Source organism: Podarcis muralis, chromosome 15, assembly GCF_964188315.1.
Source record: "Podarcis muralis chromosome 15, rPodMur119.hap1.1, whole genome shotgun sequence".
Lineage (NCBI taxonomy): Eukaryota > Metazoa > Chordata > Lepidosauria > Squamata > Lacertidae > Podarcis > Podarcis muralis.
In genome coordinates this window covers 43,467,444-43,488,963 of record NC_135669.1, presented here as the reverse complement: position 1 = coordinate 43,488,963, position 21,520 = coordinate 43,467,444, and the positions used below count along the sequence as shown (strand labels likewise).

Sequence of the window (21,520 nt, the reverse complement as noted above, 5' to 3'; positions counted from 1 at the left end):
CCTGCGGTTTCCAGCAATTTTTATTCAGAAGATTGCTGCCTCCAAACAGGCAGGCAGAGCAGAGTCACCCTGACTAGTAGCCATTGATAGCCCTCTTCCCCACTCGCCTTTTTTGAGCCAGTGGGCACACGAGGGCACGCCATAATAATAAAAACAGTAAAGGACCCCTGGATGGCTAAGTCCTGTCAAAGGCAACTATGGGGTTGCAGCGCTCATCTCGCTTTCAGGCCAAAGGAGCCAACATTTGTCCACAGACAGTTTTCTGGGTCATGTGGCCAGCATGACTAAACTGCTTCTGGCGCAAAGGGACACCGTGACGGAAACCAGAGCACACGGAAACGCTGTTTACATTCCCGCCACAGCAGTACTTATTTATCTACTTGCGCTGGTGTGCTTTCGAACTGCTAGCTTGGCAGGAGCTGGGACAGAGCAACGGGAACTCACTCCGTCACGGGGATTCGAACCGCTGACCTTCTGATCAGCAAGCCCAAGGGGCTCAGGGGTTTAGAGCACAGTGCCACCCGTGTCCCCATGGAATAATAGCTGCCACCCATAAAAGAGCAAAAAAGAGAGACACAGGACCACAAATTGGAGTGGGCCTCCCCTCCTTGATGGGGACATTTACACCACTCCTCTACTCAGAAGGGAAGGGAGAGCAGGCATCCAATTCTGGCTCCCAATGAAATATGGGCATGTCTTAGGGGTGGGGTGTATGTTCAATGCGGGAGAAGCTGAGCCACTCGTGCAAACAGGAACTGAGCAGTAAGAGCAAAAAGCCCCTCTTGTGCATTGGGGGGGGGGGTTTAAAGAAGGGGGTAGTTACTGAGACCTTTTGCAGGTATGTTAGACAGTATGGATGGCCATGCAGTCACCCACGGGCACCACGTTGGCAACCCCCTGGTTTCAAGTGATCCGGCAGGGCTTTATACAGTGCAAGGCATGTCCTGCTATGAAGCCAGCAGACGCTAAAATGGGAAACGCAGCTTCTTTCCCCTTAACTCTCTAAATGCAGCTTCCTGCTGGCTCTCCAGCGGCCTGTCTGGCATCAAGTGGATTAGCGTAATCTAATTTGCTTTGCTAAACCAATCTGGGCAGCAATAATTAGCAGGGTGGTTTCGACATAAGATCACCGCTAAACAGAGCCCGGAGAGGCCAAAGGGGACGGCCTGCCCTCGAGCTGCCGAAACAGGATTTGCTGAGCAAATTTCTAGGACTGGCAGGAGGGGGAGTCATTCCCCTCCCTGCTCGCTGTCGGGTGTCCTTCCAAGAGGGTGGGTGGGGGCACACGCAGTCCAAAGAGGCGGCTTTGGACCCGGGGTCCTCCAGTCCAGGAGGTTTAAAAATGCTGCTTGTACCAATCACAAGACTGGCCCACCAGGTTCGGCTGCTTAGGTATGTTTTGCAAACCTATACAGCAAAACTTCTGAAATTTGTCTGAGCATATGCATATCCCCATGGGGCTTAAGATACAGCATACTCGACCCCTCCCATGGTTTAAAAAACAAATGAACTAATTTATCTGTCCTGGTCAAAGCTATTGGTTGGTCAGCTGCAATGTACAAGTCTCACGCAAATAGCGGAACAGCAGATTCCGCTCTGCCAACCTAAGAACTGCCTTCAAACTGAAGTGGAGGAGGCTCCAATGGTTTGGGGGAATTTTTACCCCTTGCTACGAAATAGTATCTCCCACCCCTTGTGAAGATGGCCATCTGTCAGGGGTTCTTTGGCCAGGATTCCTGCATTGCAGGGGGTTAAACTAGATGACCCTGGGGGGGGGGGTCCATTCCAACTCTCTGTTTCTATGATACAAAATCCGTTCTGCATATTCTGGCTGAGAATTCCAAGACCTGGGGGAAAGGCCTTCCCCGTTCCTGATACCCAGGGTGCCTTTAAACCAAATTTGAACCCAGGACCTCTTGCAAGGGAAGTAGGTGCTCTGATCTCTCGGAGATGTTAGCCAAGAAGTCCACACTTTGCTGTAATGATTCCTGGCCAGCAAGCAGCCTTTCTATAGGCATACGCCTCCTGACGCACCGAGACGACTCAAAACAGCACTACAGGTTTTTGGAGAGCCAGATCTCCACTACTGTGCCCTGAAAGGCCACCAAAAGCTACCCTTCAGAAAAAGCAAACAGGACAGGTTGAACATAGAAGAGCCGCTCTCTCAATTCTCTTCCCTCCCCAACCCTACTCGAGTTTGGGAACCGTGTGTAAATATAGCAACTTCCTACTGTTATCTGCCCGTTAACCGGGGCTATTTCTAAACTGGAAAGCTGGCTTGGACCACAGAGTTAGGCGTCATTTCTAGGCTCTGACCAACGTCAGCACTTTTTCCATAATCCAGGAAAGGACAAACGTTTCCTCCGAAAGGGCCTCATCCCTGGATCTCAGAAGGGCTGCACAGATCAAAGGGTGTGCTTAGGGGAAAAGCAATAAATCCCAACTCCTCTGCCAAGGAAAGCTGAGTTCTGAAGCTCATTTAAACATGCTTGCTCTGTATATTTATTATCTATATAAAAACACTTCTAAACTGCTTAGCTTTTTTTTTTTTAAAAAAAATCTCTTTAGTGGCAGACAAAAGCAACATGTTAAAAAGCACCATTACATAAACAGGAATCCAGGAACAACAAGGTCAATTCTTTTGGGCTGGGGAAAAGAGGGAAATCTCTTTAAATGACGTTTGAAGCATCTGGTGGGTAAGGCATCACATATGACCATTTTGGGGTCACTGCCCTGTGATGTTTGCAGGGCGTGGTGCCACAAGTAAAATTTCTCTCCAAGCCTTTCTCAACCTGTGGGTCCCCAGATGTTGTTGAACTACAACTCCCATCACCCCTAGCTAGCAAGGCCAGAGCTCAGGGATGATGGGAGTTGTAGTCCAACAACATCTGGGGACCCACAGGTTGAGAACCAATAAGCAATCTCACAAGTCTACAGGGGGCAGACAGGAGGGTCTTTTCAGGCAACCTGGTCCTGCGTTGGCCTTGAGCATGGCAGCCCAGAAAGTGATGCTCTCTCACGGCAGAAACAGAAATGAATTCTGCCTCTGGTTGTTGCAGGTGGCAGGCAAATAAGTCTCACCTCCCAGACTCTGCATGAAGTACTTTATATTCTATCTGTGCTGAATCTTCCAGCACTCAGCTTCACTCAATGTCCATGAATTCTAGCATTACTGTACAAGAAAAGGAGGAAAAGCTTTTCTCTACCCATTTTCTTTTATTGCTTTTACACATGGAGGTAATTAAATTTGAACAGGAGGCAACACCGTCTTCTCAAAGCCAGTCCTTAACACACTTTAATAAAATAAATAACAATCGCAAATCAAGTCAGTTCTTTGGGCATCCAAGGAAAGAAGACCTTCCTTTGCCCAGGGATTGGCCACTCCAAAGTTTCCCGCTACCCCTACAGCTCCGAGTATCGACTGACACCCGCCCAGCACAAACAGGAGCGGATGATCAAAGAGTGACCCCGGCATGACTTTGGCGCTCCCAACTTGGTACTGCACAAAGTGGCCCCATTGTCCCCGTCTGCGACCCCTCGTTCTCCTTGCTTGAAAGCCCAATTTATCAAAAAATAACCCGAGAAAGCTACCCACGGAAAATGTACAAAGCCGCCAGTGATAGTGCAGAACAATTGATTTGCTGATCGGTTGGGAGCCGGCGGCGGTGCGGAGCACAACCCCAACCACCCGATGAGCACTAACTACCAGTAGAGGTTTGCCAAGAGACTGGGTGGGATGGGGTCATGACTTGCTCCTTAAGAAGAGGCCCATGGCCCACCTAGACCAGAATCCTGTTCTCACAGTGGCCAACCAGATGCCCCAATGGGAAAACGGCAAGCAGGATCTGGGCACAAGAGCAACTCTCCCCTCCTGGGGTTTCCAGCAACTGGGATTCAGAGACATCGCTGCCTCCAACCGTGAAGGCAGAGCCGAGCCATCCTGGTTAGGAGCCATCAGTAGCCCTCTCCTCTTTCATGAATTTGTCTACTTCTCTTTTAAAGACATCTAGGCTGGTGGTCATCGCTGCCTCCCAGGGGAACAGGGTCCATAGTTCAACTCTGTGCTGCTCGTGGGAATACGAACTTGTTCTAGGATTTGGCAAGCAATCAGAAGAACATTGGAAGAGCCCTGCATCTGGATCAGGTTACAGGGCGGCCCGTCTTGTCCAGTCTCCTGTCTCCAGCGCCAAGGGCCTTCTGGCGGTTCCCTCGTTGTGAGATGTGAGGTTACAGGGAACCAGACAGAGGGCCTTCTCGGTAGTGGCACCCGCCCTGTGGAATGCCCTCCCTTCAGATGTGAAGGAAATAAGCAGCTATCTTATTTTTAAAAGACATCTGAAGGCAGCCGTGTTTAGGGAAGTTTTTAATATTTAATGCTGTGTTGTTTTTAACACTCGATTGGGAGCCGCCCAGAGTGGCTGGGGAAACTCAGCCAGATGGGCGGGGTATAAATAAATTATTATCATTACTATTACTATGATTTTTATTATTAAGGTAAAGGTAAAGGTACCCCTGCCCGTACGGGCCAGTCTTGCCAGACTCTAGGGTTGTGCGCTCATCTCACTCTATAGGCCGGGAGCCAGCGCTGTCCGCAGACACTTCCGGGTCATGTGGCCAGCGTGACAAGCTGCATCTGGCGAGCCAGAGCCGCACACGGAAACGCCGTTTACCTTTCCGCTAGTAAGCGGTCCCTATTTATCTACTTGCACCCGGGGGTGCTTTCGAACTGCTAGGTTGGCAGGCGCTGGGACCGAGCAGCGGGAGCGCACCCCACCGCGGGGATTCGAACCGCCGACCTTTCGATCGGCAAGCCCTAGGCGCTGAGGCTTTAACCCACAGCGCCACCCGCTGCTCCCAACTTGGTACTGCACCCGCTATTATTATAAAAATAATAATTTTTATTATTACTATTATTATTATTTACAGTGGTGATTTAGATGCTCCAAAGGGAAGCCCACAAGCAGGACTTGAGCCTTGCAGGAGCAGCTCTCTCCCCTCTTGAGAGCCCCCTCAACTGGTTCTCAGAGGCCTCAAACACTGTAGGGAGAATATAGTCACGATGGTGAGCAGCCACTGGTGCCTGCACCTGCCCTGAATGTGTCTAATCCTCTTAAAAGTGCATAGGAAGCTGCGTATGAACAACACGGGTTCATCTAGCCCAAGCAGCATCTCCTCTGACCAACAGCAGCCCTCCACAGTCTCTCAGGCCAGGGAGGGGTCTGCCCCACCCCGATTCAGAGATCCTTCCAACCACAGATGCCAGGAATCCAACCTAGAGTCTTCTGTATGCAAATGCCTACTCTGCCAGGAAGATGTGGGCTGGCTGCTTCCAACTCTCCGTGGTTATTTATGTATTTATTTGCATTCATTTGTTCTGATTTTGTTCACGCTAAAGAGCCAGGAGGGGCACTGACTGCCCTCCCCTGCTTTGAGTGTCAGGGCTTTTTGTTCATTTACCGCTCCCAGAGTTTCAGGAGAAGATGCCTGCCTGTTTGCTGAGTTCAACCATGAGGACTAGAAGCTTTAAAAACAGGGATTCCAGAGATTCTGAATTCTGAGCTCCACACCTCTCAAAGGAGGTGTGTATCAGCATTGTGTATTGAGTTCCCAAGCAGAGCCATAAGAGAGGGGAGGCACACAGAGAGGAGGAATGAGACGCCAAGGGCACTTTACTACAGCAAGGCACCCTAAGGCGTCAGCCACAGAGCAAGGAAAGGACATGTGTGCGAGACTTACCAGCCTGATGTTGTCCTCTGGACGGAGCAGCATGAACATTGCTTGGAGGTGTTGCTGAAGGTCACCTGGGATGGAGAAGGAAGGATCAAGGTGCAGAGCCTGTTTGGTACAGTGCTTAGAGTGTCAGTCTAAGACCAGGCTCAAATCCCCACTTGGCCATGAAACTCTCACTGGGTGGTCTTGGGCCAGCGACTACCTCTCAGTTTAACCTACCTCACAGGGTTGTTGTGGGGGTTAAATGAGGAGCCTTGAGCTCCTTGGGTAAAAAGGTGGGATATGAGAGCATTAAATCAAACGAACAAAACACAAATCTCTCCTCTAAATCCCAAACATTTCTGTGTTCAGGCTTCAAGGCCCACGGAGAAGGGGTCCAGCAAATATCAGCTTTGCTTACAAGGCCTTGCTACCACCTCCTCCTCCTCCTGAACCCTGGTCCTCTGGCACGTGCAGATGACAACGCAGAGAACTGCAGGATGGGGAAGGCAGGAGGCAGCAAGAGATTCTTCCACCTCACCACAAAGCCAGCCCCACACAACCCTGCCGCTGCGGCCACATCCCTGGGTTAGTGGAATTCTGGATCATGGACACTTCACTGGGGCCGGCCCATCCATTAGGCGAACGGATATAATTGTCTCAGGTGGCGGCTGCCGCAAATGCTCACAGAGGCACCACCACAGTTCAGGAAGACCTTCCAGGCTGGGAACAGCTTCCAAGGAAGGTGCAGAGCAGGGTATGAACAGGGGAGAGTCCTGGGGGAGGCACGTATTTCAAAGAATCATGGAATTACAGAGTTGGAAGGGACCATGAGGGTCATCTAGTCCAACCCCCTGCCATGCAGGAATCTTTTTGCTCAACACGGGGCTCAAACACACAACCCTGAGATTAAGAGTCTCATGCTCTAACGACTGAGCAATTTTACAGACAAACCTGCCCCACTGGCTCTAAGGCTCCCCTCGCCCCGCATTATAGGAAGGTGTTGTAGGCTCATAATGTTTTGGAACAGTAAAACGGAATGTTAACATATGACCTTTTCTGGTTTGGGGAAACAGTCTTAAAGGAAGAAACGCCGCCGATTTAGTAAACAGTTCCAAAACAGGCTATCATCTGAAAAAGCCTGTTTACTTGAGCTGTACGCAGAACGTTCACAATGATTATACTGTATAATTACAGAAAGTAAAATAATGAGTTTTAATTTTATTTCAGGATTACTTGGGTATGGTTTGTTTGTGGGTAAAGCATAATTTCAGGGTGTTAATTATAGTAGAAGGTTAGACTTTACAAGAGATAACTATATTGCTGGATCTTACTTTTTGACAATGCGCAGGGGAAAACGACACCACTTATTACTGAAGAAGTGGTACTGAATTATTCCTTTGTATGCTTGCGGGATGTATATAAAATCTGAAAATACAAGTGCTTAGAGAAAGCCTTTCCCTAACCTGGTGCCCTCCAGCTCTTTCGGACTACAACTCCCATCAGCCACTTGGCTGGCTGTGGCTTATGGGAACTCAGCTGGGAAACAGCTGGAGCACATCAGGCTGGGGGAGGCCGGCCCGAGGCCATTTTCCTGGGCAGCCCAAAATAGGCAAAAAACCCAGGGAGAGACCTGAGTCTTTTTGATTTTGGGATGGGAGGAAGGTACAAGGAGGGGGTGTGTTACCTGCATGCTTGTTGCGCCGGTGGCTGATCCTGGGGGTCGAGGATCCATTTCCACGCGGGAGGAAGAGGGCGGCACCTTTTACCGTGAGAAAACTTTCGCTGATGCTGCAAGAGAGAAAAAGAGAGAGAGAGAATTAGCTAAAAGGGGAACAAAACCTCATATATATAGTCCGTTGGGGGAAAGCATTCTAGGTCCTGGACCTAGAATAACAGAACTATTGTCATCAAAGTGGGGGAAGAACAGGGCATGAAATCAGCCTCCCCCCTTTTTTTGTCACTCTGGGGGGCTTGGGGCAGAGTGGCTGTGGGGCTCACATGTGCCCCCCCAATCTTCATCACCAGTTCCCTCCCTACACACACACAGTCATCACAGTGCTGCAATCACCCTGAAGAGGCAGTGCTGTGCAGTGATCAGAGTAGCAGGTCCACAGAGACCTGGGTCCAACCCCACCCTGGGTGGACCTTGCACCAGACGCTCTCTTTCGGCCTCCCCTGCCTCGCAGGGTCGTTGCGAGGTTTTATTAAAAGGCAGAGGGATGGGGACATATGCAGCCTTGAGCACCCGGGGAGGAAAGGTAGGGTTGCAAATGTTCTTGCTATTTATGAGGGCCGCCCCCACAACAGAATAAAACAAAACAACAACAACAACAATAATAATAATAATTTTTAAAAAATTATTTATACCCTGCCCTCCCAGGGCTCAGGGCGGCTAACACCAATAAAATCACAATAAAAACATAATAGGGGGGAATAAAACCAATTTAAAATACAGGTTAAAATGCAATTTAAAATGCAGCCTCATTTTAAAGTAGCCGATAAATCAAGACCATAAGGGGAAGGAAACATAGGGTCAGACCGAGTCCAAACCAAAGGCCAGGTGGAACAGCTCTGTCTTGCAGGCCCTGCGGAAAGATGTCAAGTCCCGCAGGGCCCTAGTCTCTTGTGACAGAGCGTTCCACCAGATTGGGGCCAGTGCTGAAAAGGCCCTGGCCCTAGTTGAGACCAATCTAACCACCTTGAGGCTCGGAACCCCAAAGTGTTGTTATTTGTGGACCTTAAGGTCCTCCGCAGGGCATACCAGGAGAGGCGGTCCCGTATGCTGAAATGTGGCCTCACCGAATGCGGGGTCAGACCATGATGGGGTTTGAGCACATGAAGGGGACACAGGGTTGGCTCGGGGTGGAGAGGAAGGACCACAATGAGACTCTCTTGCACATACTGTATTTTTTGCTCTATAGGACACACCGGACTACAAGACACACCTAGTTTTAGAGGGGGAGAACAAGGGGAAAAAAATATCTCCCTCTCTGCGCAGGGGAATCCTGCTCTTGCAGTGCCCAAATGGGAAGCAGGCCAGCAGCGGTAACTCTTGCCACCGAGGGTCCTCAGTAAATGCCATTCAGAGGCCACGTGCCAGTCTGATGGGGATTTTGATGCCCAGGCAGCTCTGCAAATGTTCTGCAGCAGCAGCATGCCTTTTGGAAATGGTTCTTTAACACACACACACACACACACACACACACACACACACACACACAGCAAAACAAAAGCCACCCAGACATTTAAGGTGGCTGGTTTCTCAAATGCCCTATTTTTATTTGAAAAGACATCTGCAATCTGTTGCGAAATCCATCACAGCTGCCCTGTCTGTGGTTAGAAGTCTCACTCTTCCGCAGAAGCCGGGGCCCACGCTCTCTCTCTCTCTCGCACACACAAAGTTGTTGCTGTTCTGCTTTGTGTTGTGTTTTTTTTATTTAAAAAAGGGGTCAATCAGAAACCACGGTGCTAAGCGATACAGACTCACCCCGGCGCTGCCAAAAGGACTCCCATGCTTTAAAGAGAGAGAGAGAGAGAAAACTCAACTTGGCCAACATTTAAACGCTCCCAAGAGAGAGACCAGGAACCTCTCCTCCTGCCTCCCCCCCCCCCTTTTCCTTCTCATGTTTAATGAACCGGGCAAGTCTATTTGGCATCTTCAGTGGGGTTTATTTAAAGAAAGGGAAGTTTAATTAAAGCGCCCAGCCTGCTGCTAAAAGAGACCTATAAAATTTATTTATTTTTATTCTGAGAGGAGGGGAATTAGATAAAGAGCAGGCCAACTTTGCAAACGCTTCCTGGACAAATGCCTGGAAGGAAAGGCTCTTTCTTTTGTTTTTGCATTACTGCAATCTGTTGTGAGCTGCCCAGAAAATGATCTGATGGAAAAGTGCAGTGGAGCAGCTCCAGAAGAAATACTTTTAGGACCCTTAGGAAGTTCAGGAACAGGAAACACACAGCTTCAAAAGTACGTGAGGTGAATTTTTTTATTAATAGGAATTATAGGGACTGAGAGACAGAAATGTGTTACTAGCAATGGCATGGCAGTGCCATTTAGTAGCCACTGATAGACCCTTTCCCTAATCAACCTTTCGAAGCTAATGATCACCGCCACATCTTGTGGAAGTGAGTCCCAACGGCTACTGACTCTTTGCATCTTTCTAAACTAGGGGTGGGGGTGGCCAAATCTAGCTTCTGGTCAGCCACAGGGAACTGGACTAGATGTTCCCCCTCTGGCCTGATCCAGGAGTCAGGCTCACTTCTGATCTTCTTATGCACCCTTTAAGCAACTTGTAAGAAAAAACACAGGACCAGTAACATGTCAAAAGCAGAGGCCGGCTAACAACGGTGCCACGGGCCATGAATCACCTTTCATTATTCTGGCTGAATCATCAACATTTATGACCTTATCTAACCATTCTGCTTCCCACGTCACGGAATAAACACTGCCCCACCCCACCCCGGATGTTATCGAGCCACGGCTTCTCAAAAGCTCTGGGCACGAAGCCCACAATCCGGCACACCTGAACCCCATCTCCAGGTGAGGAGCTCTTGAGTTCAAGCGAAGAATCTTGCTCAGCTTGACTTATAAAGAGGCAGAGAAGAGAGGGCCAAACCAAGTGGGATTTCTTTTCAGGGTTGATCCACATCCACATCAGCTTCTAAACTGGCCTTTCTCAATCTGCCCCATTCTGGATGTTTGCGACTACAGCTCCCACCAGCCCCCAGGAAGACAGCTTTAAACAGGTAACAATTTTGCAATGCTGGTAAGAGGTGGATCCCCAGACCAGAGGTTCCCAGGTGACATGCACTGCAGCTGGTCTACCTGTTGGTTCCCTACCCTAATTTGATGCTTCTCTTCTGCAAAATCTGCATCTTCTGCAAAGCTCAGCATCTCATCTCCAGCCCCGCTGCCCCAAGTTTTTGTTCACATTTGCTCCAGACCTCTCTCCTTCCTCCCCCTCTCACCTTCTGTGCAGCCAAAAGTTAGACTGGGAGTTCCTTGGGGCAGAGGCCTCCTTTTGCTGCTGCTCTGCAATGCAACACAATGCAACACACACACAATTTATCCCTTCCAGATCTCCTTGCCAACTTCAGAACTGGGTGGTTTCTTATCAGAAAACGTTCAAAAGGCTAACCAGCACACAGTCTCCAAAGAAGGCCCTATTGGAGAGGCTAAGTTTTGCTCTTAAGAATGTGGAAAAACAGATTATTCGTGCATAACCAGAGGCGGGAGGGTGAGAAGACCCGAGAAGGTCAAATGAAGGCAAACAGAATGAACAGAAAAGCAGCAATTGTCTTGAATACAAAAACAGGAACCCAAAACGGGAGGGACAAGGAAGAAGACCCAAAGCAGATTATTATGGGGCAGAGTTGCAGAAATACAACCCAGCCTCGTAGCTCGCCTGGAGACAGGTGAAGCAGAACGCACACCTTTGCATCGGCTATGCAAATCTGAGCACGCCACGTATCAGCTTCAGAGATAAGCCCCAGGTGAACACTGGCACAGATTGCTTATTGCTCAAAAGGAAAGTTTGCACAGGAGGCATGTATATGAACGGCTGCAAATCCACAAAAACAGGATGTTGCACTGGTTGGAGGACTCGTCCCGCCCTTCACACCACAGGCTCTCTTTTCTGCACTTTCACCAAGTTTCTAGCCCTCATGATGTGCTTAGAAAGCTTGTAAGCTCTCCCTGTCTTCTTTTCAGCGCAGTTCAAAGACCTTCCTCTTTCAAGTAGCCGTTTAAGTAGTAATCTTTATCCCAGCCTGCATCTCTCATGGGAACTACTTTTAACTTCTTTGCACACGTTTCTAAACTTTTGTTTCTAAATGTTTGTTTGTGCTGGTTTTATATAGATGGAATTGTTTTTAAATATGAAACTTTTAAAAAAAAGTTTACATGATTTTCTTGTTTCGTGGTGGTTTTAGAACTGTGTTTCTGCAACCCGCCCTGGGATCTGATGGTAAAAAAGGCAGCTAAGAAGTTGAATGAATAAATGAAATATAAAGCCTGGTGAAATCCAAAAAGGTGAGAGGGGCGCCTGCATATACCGTATTTTTCGCTCTATAAGACGCACCAGACCACAAGACGCACCTAGTTTCTGGAGGAGGAAAACAAGAAAAAAAAATACTCTGAATCTCAGAAGCCAGAACAGCAAGAGGGATCGCTGCGCAGTGAAAACAGCAATCCCTCTTGCTGTTCTGGCTTCTGGGATAGCTGCGCAGCCTGCATTCGCTCCATAAGACGCACACACATTTCCCCTTACTTTTTAGGAGGGAAAAAGTGAGTCTTATAGAGCAAAAAATACGGTGTGTGTGTGTGTGTGTGTGTGTGTGTGTGTGTGTGTGTGCAGGTCTCAGATTCAATCCCCACTGGCATTTCCAGGTAGGGCTGAAACCCTGGAGAGCTTCTACTAGTCACTGTTGACAATACTGAGCTAGATGCAGCAGTGGTCTTAGTATAAGAAGGTTCCATTTCTTTCTTTCTTTAAGAAACATGAGGACTAGATTCTTGGTCCGTCTCCACATAAGCCCGCTTCCTACATTCCTGTTTAAATCAGCCCTTTAATCAGAACCATGTGCAGTACAGCATCTGATTTGCATGCAGAAGATTCATTCCCCAATGGCATCTCCAGGTGGGACCCGAGGAAAGACTGGAGATTTGCTGCTAAGCAGTGCCGGCAATCCTGAGCTCACTGGACTGGGAGGTCTGACTCAGCATAAGGCAGCTTCCTATGCGCCTGTGTACATAAGTAGGCTATTGGTGCAGAGAAAGGAGAGGAACTTGCTTCATTTTTCCATGATCCATGCAGGTCACAAAGTGTTGTTTTTTTCTTTCGTCTTCTGGGCATAGAATTTCAGCTGCCTTTGCAGGGTAAACACAGCTCTGAGCACACAGTGAGAGAGAGAGCCTGCAGCCTAGAAGATGATGGGGCAAGGGGGGGGGGGGGAGAAGGGGAAGAGAAAGACGCCGCACGCGTCATTACGGAGCTGGGGAGAAAAAGAACAGGGAAGTGGAGCCTTCCGAGAAAGGAAGTCCAGCCCCGCCAAGCGTGGGAAAGTCATGCCGGCTCACAGCTGCTTGATGCAAACATCTGCACGACCGCAGGTGCCTCGAAAACCCACAAGGCAATGGGGTGGGTTGCAGGGGCAGCCGTACTAACTTGCCAACAAACAAGGTGGTCGCAGCACACGCAGAGAGAAAATAGGCTTTCATTGAAGCCCCAGGGCTGGGTACGACACACCCTCGGCCAACCTGCCGCACTCCAGGTGCTGTGGGCTATAATTCTCATCGGCTGCAGCCACAAGACATCTGCACAAGTGCATCAGGAAGGGGAAAGGTGCTCTAGGGACTGGATATTGCACAAAGAGAATAAAGTGCTATAAAATTGATAAAAGGTACATTGTCACACACAAGCTCATCATTTTGCATCAAGACGGATTGATCCAGCACAATACATAAGGTAAAAGGTAAAGGTACCCCTGCCCGTACGGGTCAGTCTTGACAGACTCTAGGGTTGTGCGCTCATCTCTATAGGCCGGGAGCCAGCGCTGTCCGCAGACACTTCCGGGTCACGTGGCCAGCGTGACAAAGCTGCATCTGGCAAGCCAGCGCAGCACACGGAAACGCCGTTTACCTTCCCGCCAGTAAGCGGTCCCTATTTATCTACTTGCACCCGGGGGTGCTTTCGAACTGCTAGGTTGGCAGGCGCTGGGACCGAACAACGGGAGCGCACCCCGCCGCGGGGATTCGAACCGCCGACCTTTCGATCGGCAAGCCCTAGGCGCTGAGGCTTTTACCCACAGCGCCACCCGCGTCAGCACAATACATACATGCCCCCAAAGCTGCCTCATAGCGAGGCAGACCTTAAGTTCATACAGCTGGCCAGAGTTGAGAAAGTTATTTTGACTGGCAACCTGGACACACCCAGGCACTGGCAGGCAGGAGAGCAATAATAAATCTTATCAACATTCAAAAAAACCCACAGAGATACGGTCTGGTTATGCAACAAATGTCTGCCACTGGCCTGAACCAAAGTCTGCTTGCTGACTCCAGGTGGAAAAGCTCCAGGGGAAGTTATTTCTGCAACACAGACACACAAATATCGCTGAGGGATTTTTGTTGCAGTCAAGATTAAATTTTTGATATGTACATTTTGCTGCTATCATTATCTTTGTATCTTTATTGTTAGATCTTATTGTGACTTATGTGGGGATTGTTTAATTTTGTTGTATCTGTTTTGATATGTTTTTATTTGTTTGCGGATGGCTACCGTATTTTTCGCTCTATAAGACGCACCAGACCACAAGACGCACCTAGTTTTTGGAGGAGGAAAACAAGAAAAAAAAATATTCTGAATCTCAGAAGCCAGAACAGCAAGAGGGATCCCTGCGCAGTGAAAGCAGCAATCCCTCTTGCTGTTCTGGCTTCTGGGATAGCTGCGCAGCCTGCATTCGCTCCATAAGACACACACACATTTCCCCTTACTTTTTAGGAGGGAAAAAGTGAGTCTTATAGAGCAAAAAAATACGGTACTTTTGTCCTGTTTGTATAACTATGTAAATCTTTTCCTGTTGCAAGCCGCCTTGACCAAGGGTTTAACTATGGAAAGGCAGCATACAAATAAACAATGGTGACATTGAGCAAGCACCCAGAAGCACATGACCTTTTCACAAACATTGGGGGGGGGGGGAGGCTTCACCCATGCACCAGGAAATGGGTTGTTTTCAAATATATGAATCAGTTTTAAAAAAAATACTGAACAACAAAAACAGGCAACACAGAAGAGAAAAACCAACATCAACAACCAAGTAAGTTTGACACAAAGATATTTTGATAACAAAGCTAAAATATAAAATCATGTGCTAATGAAATGGATACAATTATAAATGGGGTATTAAAACCACAACTTTGTACAAAGAAAGAAAGAGACAGACAAAGGTCTTGCCTGTTCCTAGATGACACCAAATATATTCATATTTCAAAGGGATTTGCCACCCATGTGACTGCAGTGCCATACATTAAATAACCCCACAATAGAGGTGGAATCAGAAGGGTCACCAGTGTGACCCCTGAGCTGCTCGTATATTACATGCCAACTTCTTTGAGATAGAAATGAATATAACCCGCTTGAAGCAGTTATCTAGGGGTATGGCATGAAGCCCTGAGCAATTATGAATCAAGCTGCTACCAGAAGACATGCAGTTAACTGTATCGGTACAAGATCCATGCTACCTTTAGCAAAGTGGCATATGAGTTAAAATCAATTTTTAAAATCTAAAAACAGTTAAAGCTATTTCTACAAACACTAAAAAAAAAAGTCTCTCCTACAGTTGTACAGCTAAGATTTTGCAAATGACTGGAACACACCTCAGGCGAAGTCTCCTTAAACAAAATACATCTTCAGCAGAAGCTATGTTTTTATTTAATGGTATTCCTCAGAAGTGCCGAGGAATAAGGTACATAAAACATACCAACAGAATTCAGTAAGAGTGTTAAAAATATGTACATACTCTTATTTTTTTTTGCAGCAAACCAATCAAAACAGAATGAATATGCACTTCTTATTTATGAAACACTTATCAAAGTGTTTTCAACTGGCACCTGAAACCCAACAACATGGGAGTCAAGGAAGAACTGCATGTGTGGAGAGAAAAAGCCTGTCTCTGCATTTCTTTGTGAATCACAGATCTGGGTGCTCATGAGAGCGACTCATGCAACAGGAAGCTTTGAGAGCAGGCCACTCTGAATGCTGCCATCACACCAAACATGGTAAAGTTCCCCAACTCGGAGGAGGAGAGTAGCAAGAGGGAAAGCCAGAGAGCAATGACTCGTGCAGAGTTGCAGCAGGCAGCCTCCGTACTTCTAGAAAGACCCTTCTCTGCCCAGGACCAGGAAGAGCCCCTGCCAGCCAGAACACTCAGGCATCATAATCACCACTTTGGTCCCCTCCAGATGTTTTGAACTACAACTGCCACCAGCCCAAGACTCTGCTAGCTGAGCCTGGTGGGGGCTTGTAGTCCAAAACGTCAGCAGGGCGCCAGACTGGTGGAGTCTGCAATGGGCAACAGCAGGGTGGACTGGCAAGCGGGTTGACCTGGTATGATGATGCTCCCGGCAAAAGTCACAAAATCCCAACATTTGTACCAGTCTATCCTCCCCGTTGGGATGCGGGTGGTGCTGTGGGTTAAACCACGGAGCCTAGGACTTGCTGATCAGAAGGTCGGCAGTTCGAATCCCTGCGAGGGGGTGAGCTCCCGTTGCTCGGTCCCTGCTCCTGCCAACCTAGCAGTTCGAAAGCACGTCAAAGTGCAAGTAGATAAATAGGTTACCGCTCCAGCGGGAAGGTAAATGGCGTTTCCGTGCGCTGCTCTGGTTTGCCAGAAGTGGCTTAGTCATGCTGGCCACATGAACCAGAAGCTGCACACCGGCTCCCTCGGCCAGTAAAGCAAGATGAGCGCCACAACCCCAGAGTCGGCCACGACTGGACCTAACGGTCAGGGGTCCCTTTACCTTTTATCCTCCCTGTTACATTTGGGACACATCAAAGAGCTTAGCATAGAATTGTAGAGCTGGGAGGGACCCCCAAAGGTCATTTATTCCAACTCCCTGCACAATGCAGGAATCACAGAGACCATTTTTGCTCTCTAAAGGCGACCAGGAAAGCACCCATCTCAAAACCCTACCAAGGAAAGACAAAACTAACCTAAACGTGGGCAGGATCTTTTGGGGGCTGGATATACAAGGTTGCATTACAAAATGTGAGAGGCGCAACTATGATCCCACCTGCCAGTTCGGCGCCTTCAGGCAAATTAAAAAGCGAGACGCTCAACTGGAGACGTAACCCGGAGTCCCAGAAGAACTCAGAGAGAGGCTAAAAGGAAGGGAAAGTGCCTGCATCTGGCAGCTTGCAGAAAATGCCTTTGGTCACGCATTGCTAAGTGAGTCTAGGACACTATAGTCACTCTGAATAGGACTGTAAGGCCGAGTCAAGGAGGTCAGGGTCTCGTCCCGCTCCATATTAGTCAGGGAGCCCAGACCCAGCTATATTTAGGCGAAGCCATGCAAGGAACTCAGGCCCTTTCTCTAATTAGACTCAAGGTGAGGGGGAAATCTGAAGTCAGCACACACTTCTGAAAAGAGAAATCAGCCTGTCAGTTCATGATTCTAGGCAAAGGAACGAGGAGGAGGGGGTGACCCAGGGAGAAGTGGGTTCAGCGAGGCGTGCAGAATTCCCAGGGCGGTGGATCAAGAGGTGCCGTCCTTTCAGCAGCACCCCGGCACTTTGTAAACCCTCCCTTGACATCAGAACCCCCTCGGACAAGCCGTGGGTTGGGAGAGCGAGGCAGAAAAAGATTTGTGCTTTGAGGACTAGGCTCAGAGGCAGAGCATCTGCTCTGCATGTAGAAGGAAGGTCGCCAGATCAATCCCAAACCTCTCCAAACAGATCTGGGAAAGAAGCCTTTTCTGAAACCCCAGAGCGCTTCTGCCAGCTTCCCATGTTCCTGTTTCAGCCCTTTGTGTGGAGTCATGAGGACTAGCCTCTTGCATTACTTTCAGGGGAAGGGTGGCAGCTCTATGGCAGAGCAGCTGGTTGGTATGCGGAAGGTTCCCAGTTCAACCCCCTGCATCTCCAGGTAGCGCTGTGGCCAGTCAGTGCAGATGATACTGAGCGGTATGGACCAGTGGTCTGACTCGGTATAAAGTAGCTCTCTCTACATTCTGCCAATCATACACACAAACAACAGAACAGCTTGGAGGGTGATCCACATGGAGAATTAGGGTACATGGTGTGTCCCTGAGCCCAGCCTTAGTCCCAGGACTGAACTCTGTCTTTTCACACAAAAATGCCCTCCTAGTTTTGACCCTTCCTTCCCCACAAGCTCTCTTAAGTTCAAGTCGTGTGTGTGTGTGTGTGTGTGTGTGTGTGTGTGTGTGTAGAAGAAAGTTATTGCTGTTGAGAAATGGGAACCCTTGTTTATTGACTGCAAATTGGTTGTCTCTACAGGAAGATCCTAATCTAGCTTTCAGTTTCTCCTGTTCTATACATGCCAAACACCAAGGAAGATTGATTCTCTGAGTTAGATTCCACAAGCAGTGTCGATTTTAAAGGTGAGCACCATGCACTTGTAGATAATAATAATAATTTGTTATTTATACCCCGCCCAACTGGCTGGGTTTCCCCAGCCACTCTGGGCGGCTTCCAACTGAATATTAAAAACAATACAGCATCAAACATTAAAAACTTCCCTAAACAGGGCCGCCTTCAGTTGTCTTTTAAAAGTAAAATAGTTGCTTATTGCCTTGACATCTGATGGGAGGGCGTTCCACAGAGCAAGCGCCACTACTGAGAAGGCCCTCTGCCTGGTTCCCTGTAACCTCACTTCTCACAGTGAGGGAACCGCCAGAAGGCCCTTGGCACTGGACCTCAATGATCTATACAACACCTGATAATGACCTTCCAAAAGTGTTTCTCAGATGGTTTGGTTTTTGTGTGTGGCTGGGGATAATTAACACCTGTTACCCTCCCCAAGCCCTTAGGACTGGAGCAAGCTGACTCATCTAGTGCCAGAAATGCTAAATAAATCAGTTTATCCTTCCACTTCTCATCCCCAACAGAGATCTGACCTGGGCACTGGAGCCATTGAAATACTGCTCAGCAAACATGGAGCTTTAGAAATTCTAACCCACAGCTTCAAAATGAATCTTTTGGAAACTTGAAGGCTAGAAACTTGCTTTCAAACAAACAACCTGAGATTCCGATGACTGAGTCACAGAATACTGCCACGCGTGCCCATCCAGCCTGCTGGGATTTACCACCAATGGTGTAAAAGAAGGTTTACCAACAGCCACTAATCTGGTCCCCTATGGTGAGTAAGGACTGCCTGCTAGCGACCAAGGAGGGATGCTTTTGGAAAGTTACGATATCGGGTTCTTTCCTTCCAAGTGCATGCTTCCAAATGATGAGCATGGGGATAATATGTGGGCAGACAAGTTTGAAAATTACTTGTGATTTGGGGGGGGTGGGGTTATGGTTGAGAAGATGCCTTAATAGCAGGTTGAAGGCATACGGAGAGCACAATGGCCCACTTGAAAGGGCAATTTCTGCCCTGCGTCACGCCAAAGCCCGTTGTCGAAAAAGGCAGGCTCGAAGGACGCATGCCCATCTCAATCTCCCCCCGTCGCCGAAGACATTTCCACGGAAGGGCCTCAAGGCCTATTGAGCGCGAAGGCGATGACCGCCGTATCCAGGCTACCAGCTCGGTCGCCCCTCGGAGTTGCCATGGAGGGCACGTCAGCCGGACGAAGAATGCAGAATGCCAGCAGCAGTCGCTGACTCCCCACAAAAGGGGAAAATGCATTTTAGACACAAATGTTGCTCTTCCTTTATTTTCCCCAAAGAGGGGGGGAAATAAATCAAAAAGCCACAAACAGTAGCAATAGGAGGACTTCGGCAAGGTCACGCCAACCAAGGAAGCTTGTCTAACGCAAGATGAGCCACATTCGCTTATCTGGGGATGGTCCTTTTGCTCAGGGGTACAGAACATCTGCTTTGCATATGGAAGGTTCCGGGTTCAATCCCTGCTCGCATCTCTAGGGAGGGCTGAGAAATAGTCTGCCTGCTGCTCTGACGAGCCGCTGCCAGCCAGAGTAGTCAACAGAGTAGTCAACAGTGAGATCCAGTGTGGTATAGTGGGTTAGCATGGCAGAATAGGTCCCGGGAGACCAGGGTTCAAATCCCCACTCGACCATGAAGCTCCTTGGGTGGTCTTTGGGGCCAGTCACTGCCTCTCAGCCTAAACCACCTCACAGGGTTGTTGGGATTAAATGTGTGTGTGGGGGGAGAGAACCATGTTCTCCTTGGAGGAAACGCGATATACAGGTAAACGCAATCAATGAATCAATCACTAAGCTAGGTGGACCAATGCTCTGATTCTGTTCCTATTTAAGTCAGCCCTTTATTAACACCCATGAGGACTGGAATCTTATTTAGTCTTATTTGCATCAGGGCAGAATGCTGGACTAGAGGGTCTTTCGGTGCTTCCTAGGAGGTTTTTAAGCATAGGTTGGATGGCCATCAGTCAAGGATGCTTTAGCTAAGATTCCTGCATTGTAGGGGGCTGGACTAGACGACTCTTGGAAAGTCCCTTCCAATCCTACAATTCTATTGTTGTTTAGTCGTTTAGTCGTGTCCGACTCTTCGTGACCCCCTGGACCAGAGCACGCCAGGCACTCCTGTCTTCCACTGCCTCCCGCAGTTTGGTCAAACTCATGCTGGTAGCTTCGAGAACACTGCCCCACCATCTCGCCCTCTGTCGCCCCCTTCTCCTTGTGCCCTCCATCTTTCCCAACATCAGGGTCTTTTCCAGGGAGTCTTCTCTTCTCATGAGGTGGCCAAAGTATTGGAGCCTCAGCTTCAGGATCTGTCCTTCCAGTGAGCACTCAGGGCTGATTTCCTTAAGAATGGATACATTTGATCTTCTTGCAGTCCATGGGACTCTCAAGAGTCTCCTCCAACACCAGAATTCAAAAGCATCCATTCTTCAGCGATCAGCCTTCTTTATGGTCCAACAATTCTATTATTATGCTTATTTTTAGGGCAACAACCATGGCTTAGTGCTAGAGCATCTGTTCCAGGTACAGTGGTGCCCCGCAAGACGAAATTAATTCGTTCCGCAAGTTTTGTCGTCTAGCGAATTTTTCGTCTTGCGAATTATTATTTAGACAAAGGAAACAAAGTCGCGAGACGTTTTCGTCTTGCGAAGCAAGCCCATAGGGAAATTCGTCTTGCGAGGCAACTCGCAAACGGAAAAACCTTTCGTCTAGCGAGTTTTTTGTCTTGCGAGGCATTCGTCTTGCGAGGTACCACTGTAAAAGAAGGGCGAGCTATATAACCCAGCAGGGCTCTACCAGTTGAAAAGCATCTTCCAATTCACCCCATCTCCTCCCCCCAAAATACCTGTGTACCTCCCACCTCACGTAAAATAACATCTGACGCCAAGATTCAATAGAATCGCCTCTTAAATTGGAAATGCCGTTTCCCCACCACCGGCACCCCGGATGGAGATCGGTTTACCAGGAGCACTCTATTCCTGGAATAAATTTCCATCAATCATTCAGCGCAGGTAGTTTTCGACAAAAGCAAGACAAACGGCCAGGCGGGCAGAGCTGTCACCGCTGCGTTTCAGATCTCGTTAGAACGAGGGCAGCCGCTCCTCCGCATCAGACTTGGCCAGCGGAAGAGCTCTGTGAGTTGCGGCAGGGAGTTTGGTTACAAACCGCGTCCATCCAAGGCGGCTGGAGGATCATGAAGCCGGTGGTTCGCAAACCATTTGAGGCCGTAAACTCACCCCCTGAGGCCCTTACCCTACCCTAACCTAAGCGTCAAATCAAAACAGTGGTTTGCACAACGCATGGGGGAAGATAAGAGAACGATAAAATTCAAAGCAGCAATGATTAATTGCACCATTATTCACGATCCATTTAAAACTGTTTAGTTTAATCAAATCAGCAAAATTGAACTTGACCCAGGGAGACCAGCTTTTCAAAGTCTGAGAGTCATTTGCACCTCCCTGCAGCCGCCTTGCCTCTTAGGACCCCCCTAGTTAAACCCACTGCAGGGGGGTGCTATTGCCCACTCTGGGAACTACATCTCTAAGTGGCTCCGGGAACAGGGAAAGCTGTCCAATACCAGCTTCAGTGGGACGGCTGTGGAGAGAGCTCCTGCTTTGCTGGCAGAAGGTCAGTGGTTGAACCCTCAACGTATCCAGGGAGGGCTGGGAGAGAGAGGCCCCCTGCCTGAAC

General features: G+C 48.7%; 1 protein-coding gene and 1 long non-coding RNA gene across 5 annotated transcripts in view; one reads left to right on the top strand and one right to left on the bottom strand.

Annotated features, from left to right (window-relative positions):
• SSH2 (slingshot protein phosphatase 2) overlaps nucleotides 1–21,520 on the bottom strand; it is a 126,462-nt gene that overhangs the window by 31,693 nt on the left and 73,249 nt on the right. For 3 of the 4 annotated variants that reach the window (XM_077919438.1, XM_077919436.1, XM_077919437.1), the window contains 2 exons: nucleotides 7,397–7,500; nucleotides 5,737–5,801 (listed from right to left, as the gene is read on the bottom strand). The exons of the other annotated variant lie outside the window; for it this stretch is intronic. In XM_077919438.1, the coding sequence (XP_077775564.1) occupies nucleotides 5,737–5,801; nucleotides 7,397–7,500 (169 nt within the window). The remainder of the gene's footprint in view (nucleotides 1–5,736; nucleotides 5,802–7,396; nucleotides 7,501–21,520) is intronic. 4 annotated transcript variants of the gene reach the window in all.
• LOC144325647 (uncharacterized) overlaps nucleotides 1–21,520 on the top strand; it is a 28,330-nt gene that overhangs the window by 4,688 nt on the left and 2,122 nt on the right. Inside the window, exons 2-3 of the long non-coding RNA XR_013390845.1 lie at nucleotides 17,724–17,827; nucleotides 18,335–18,585. This is a non-coding gene — a long non-coding RNA (uncharacterized LOC144325647). The remainder of the gene's footprint in view (nucleotides 1–17,723; nucleotides 17,828–18,334; nucleotides 18,586–21,520) is intronic.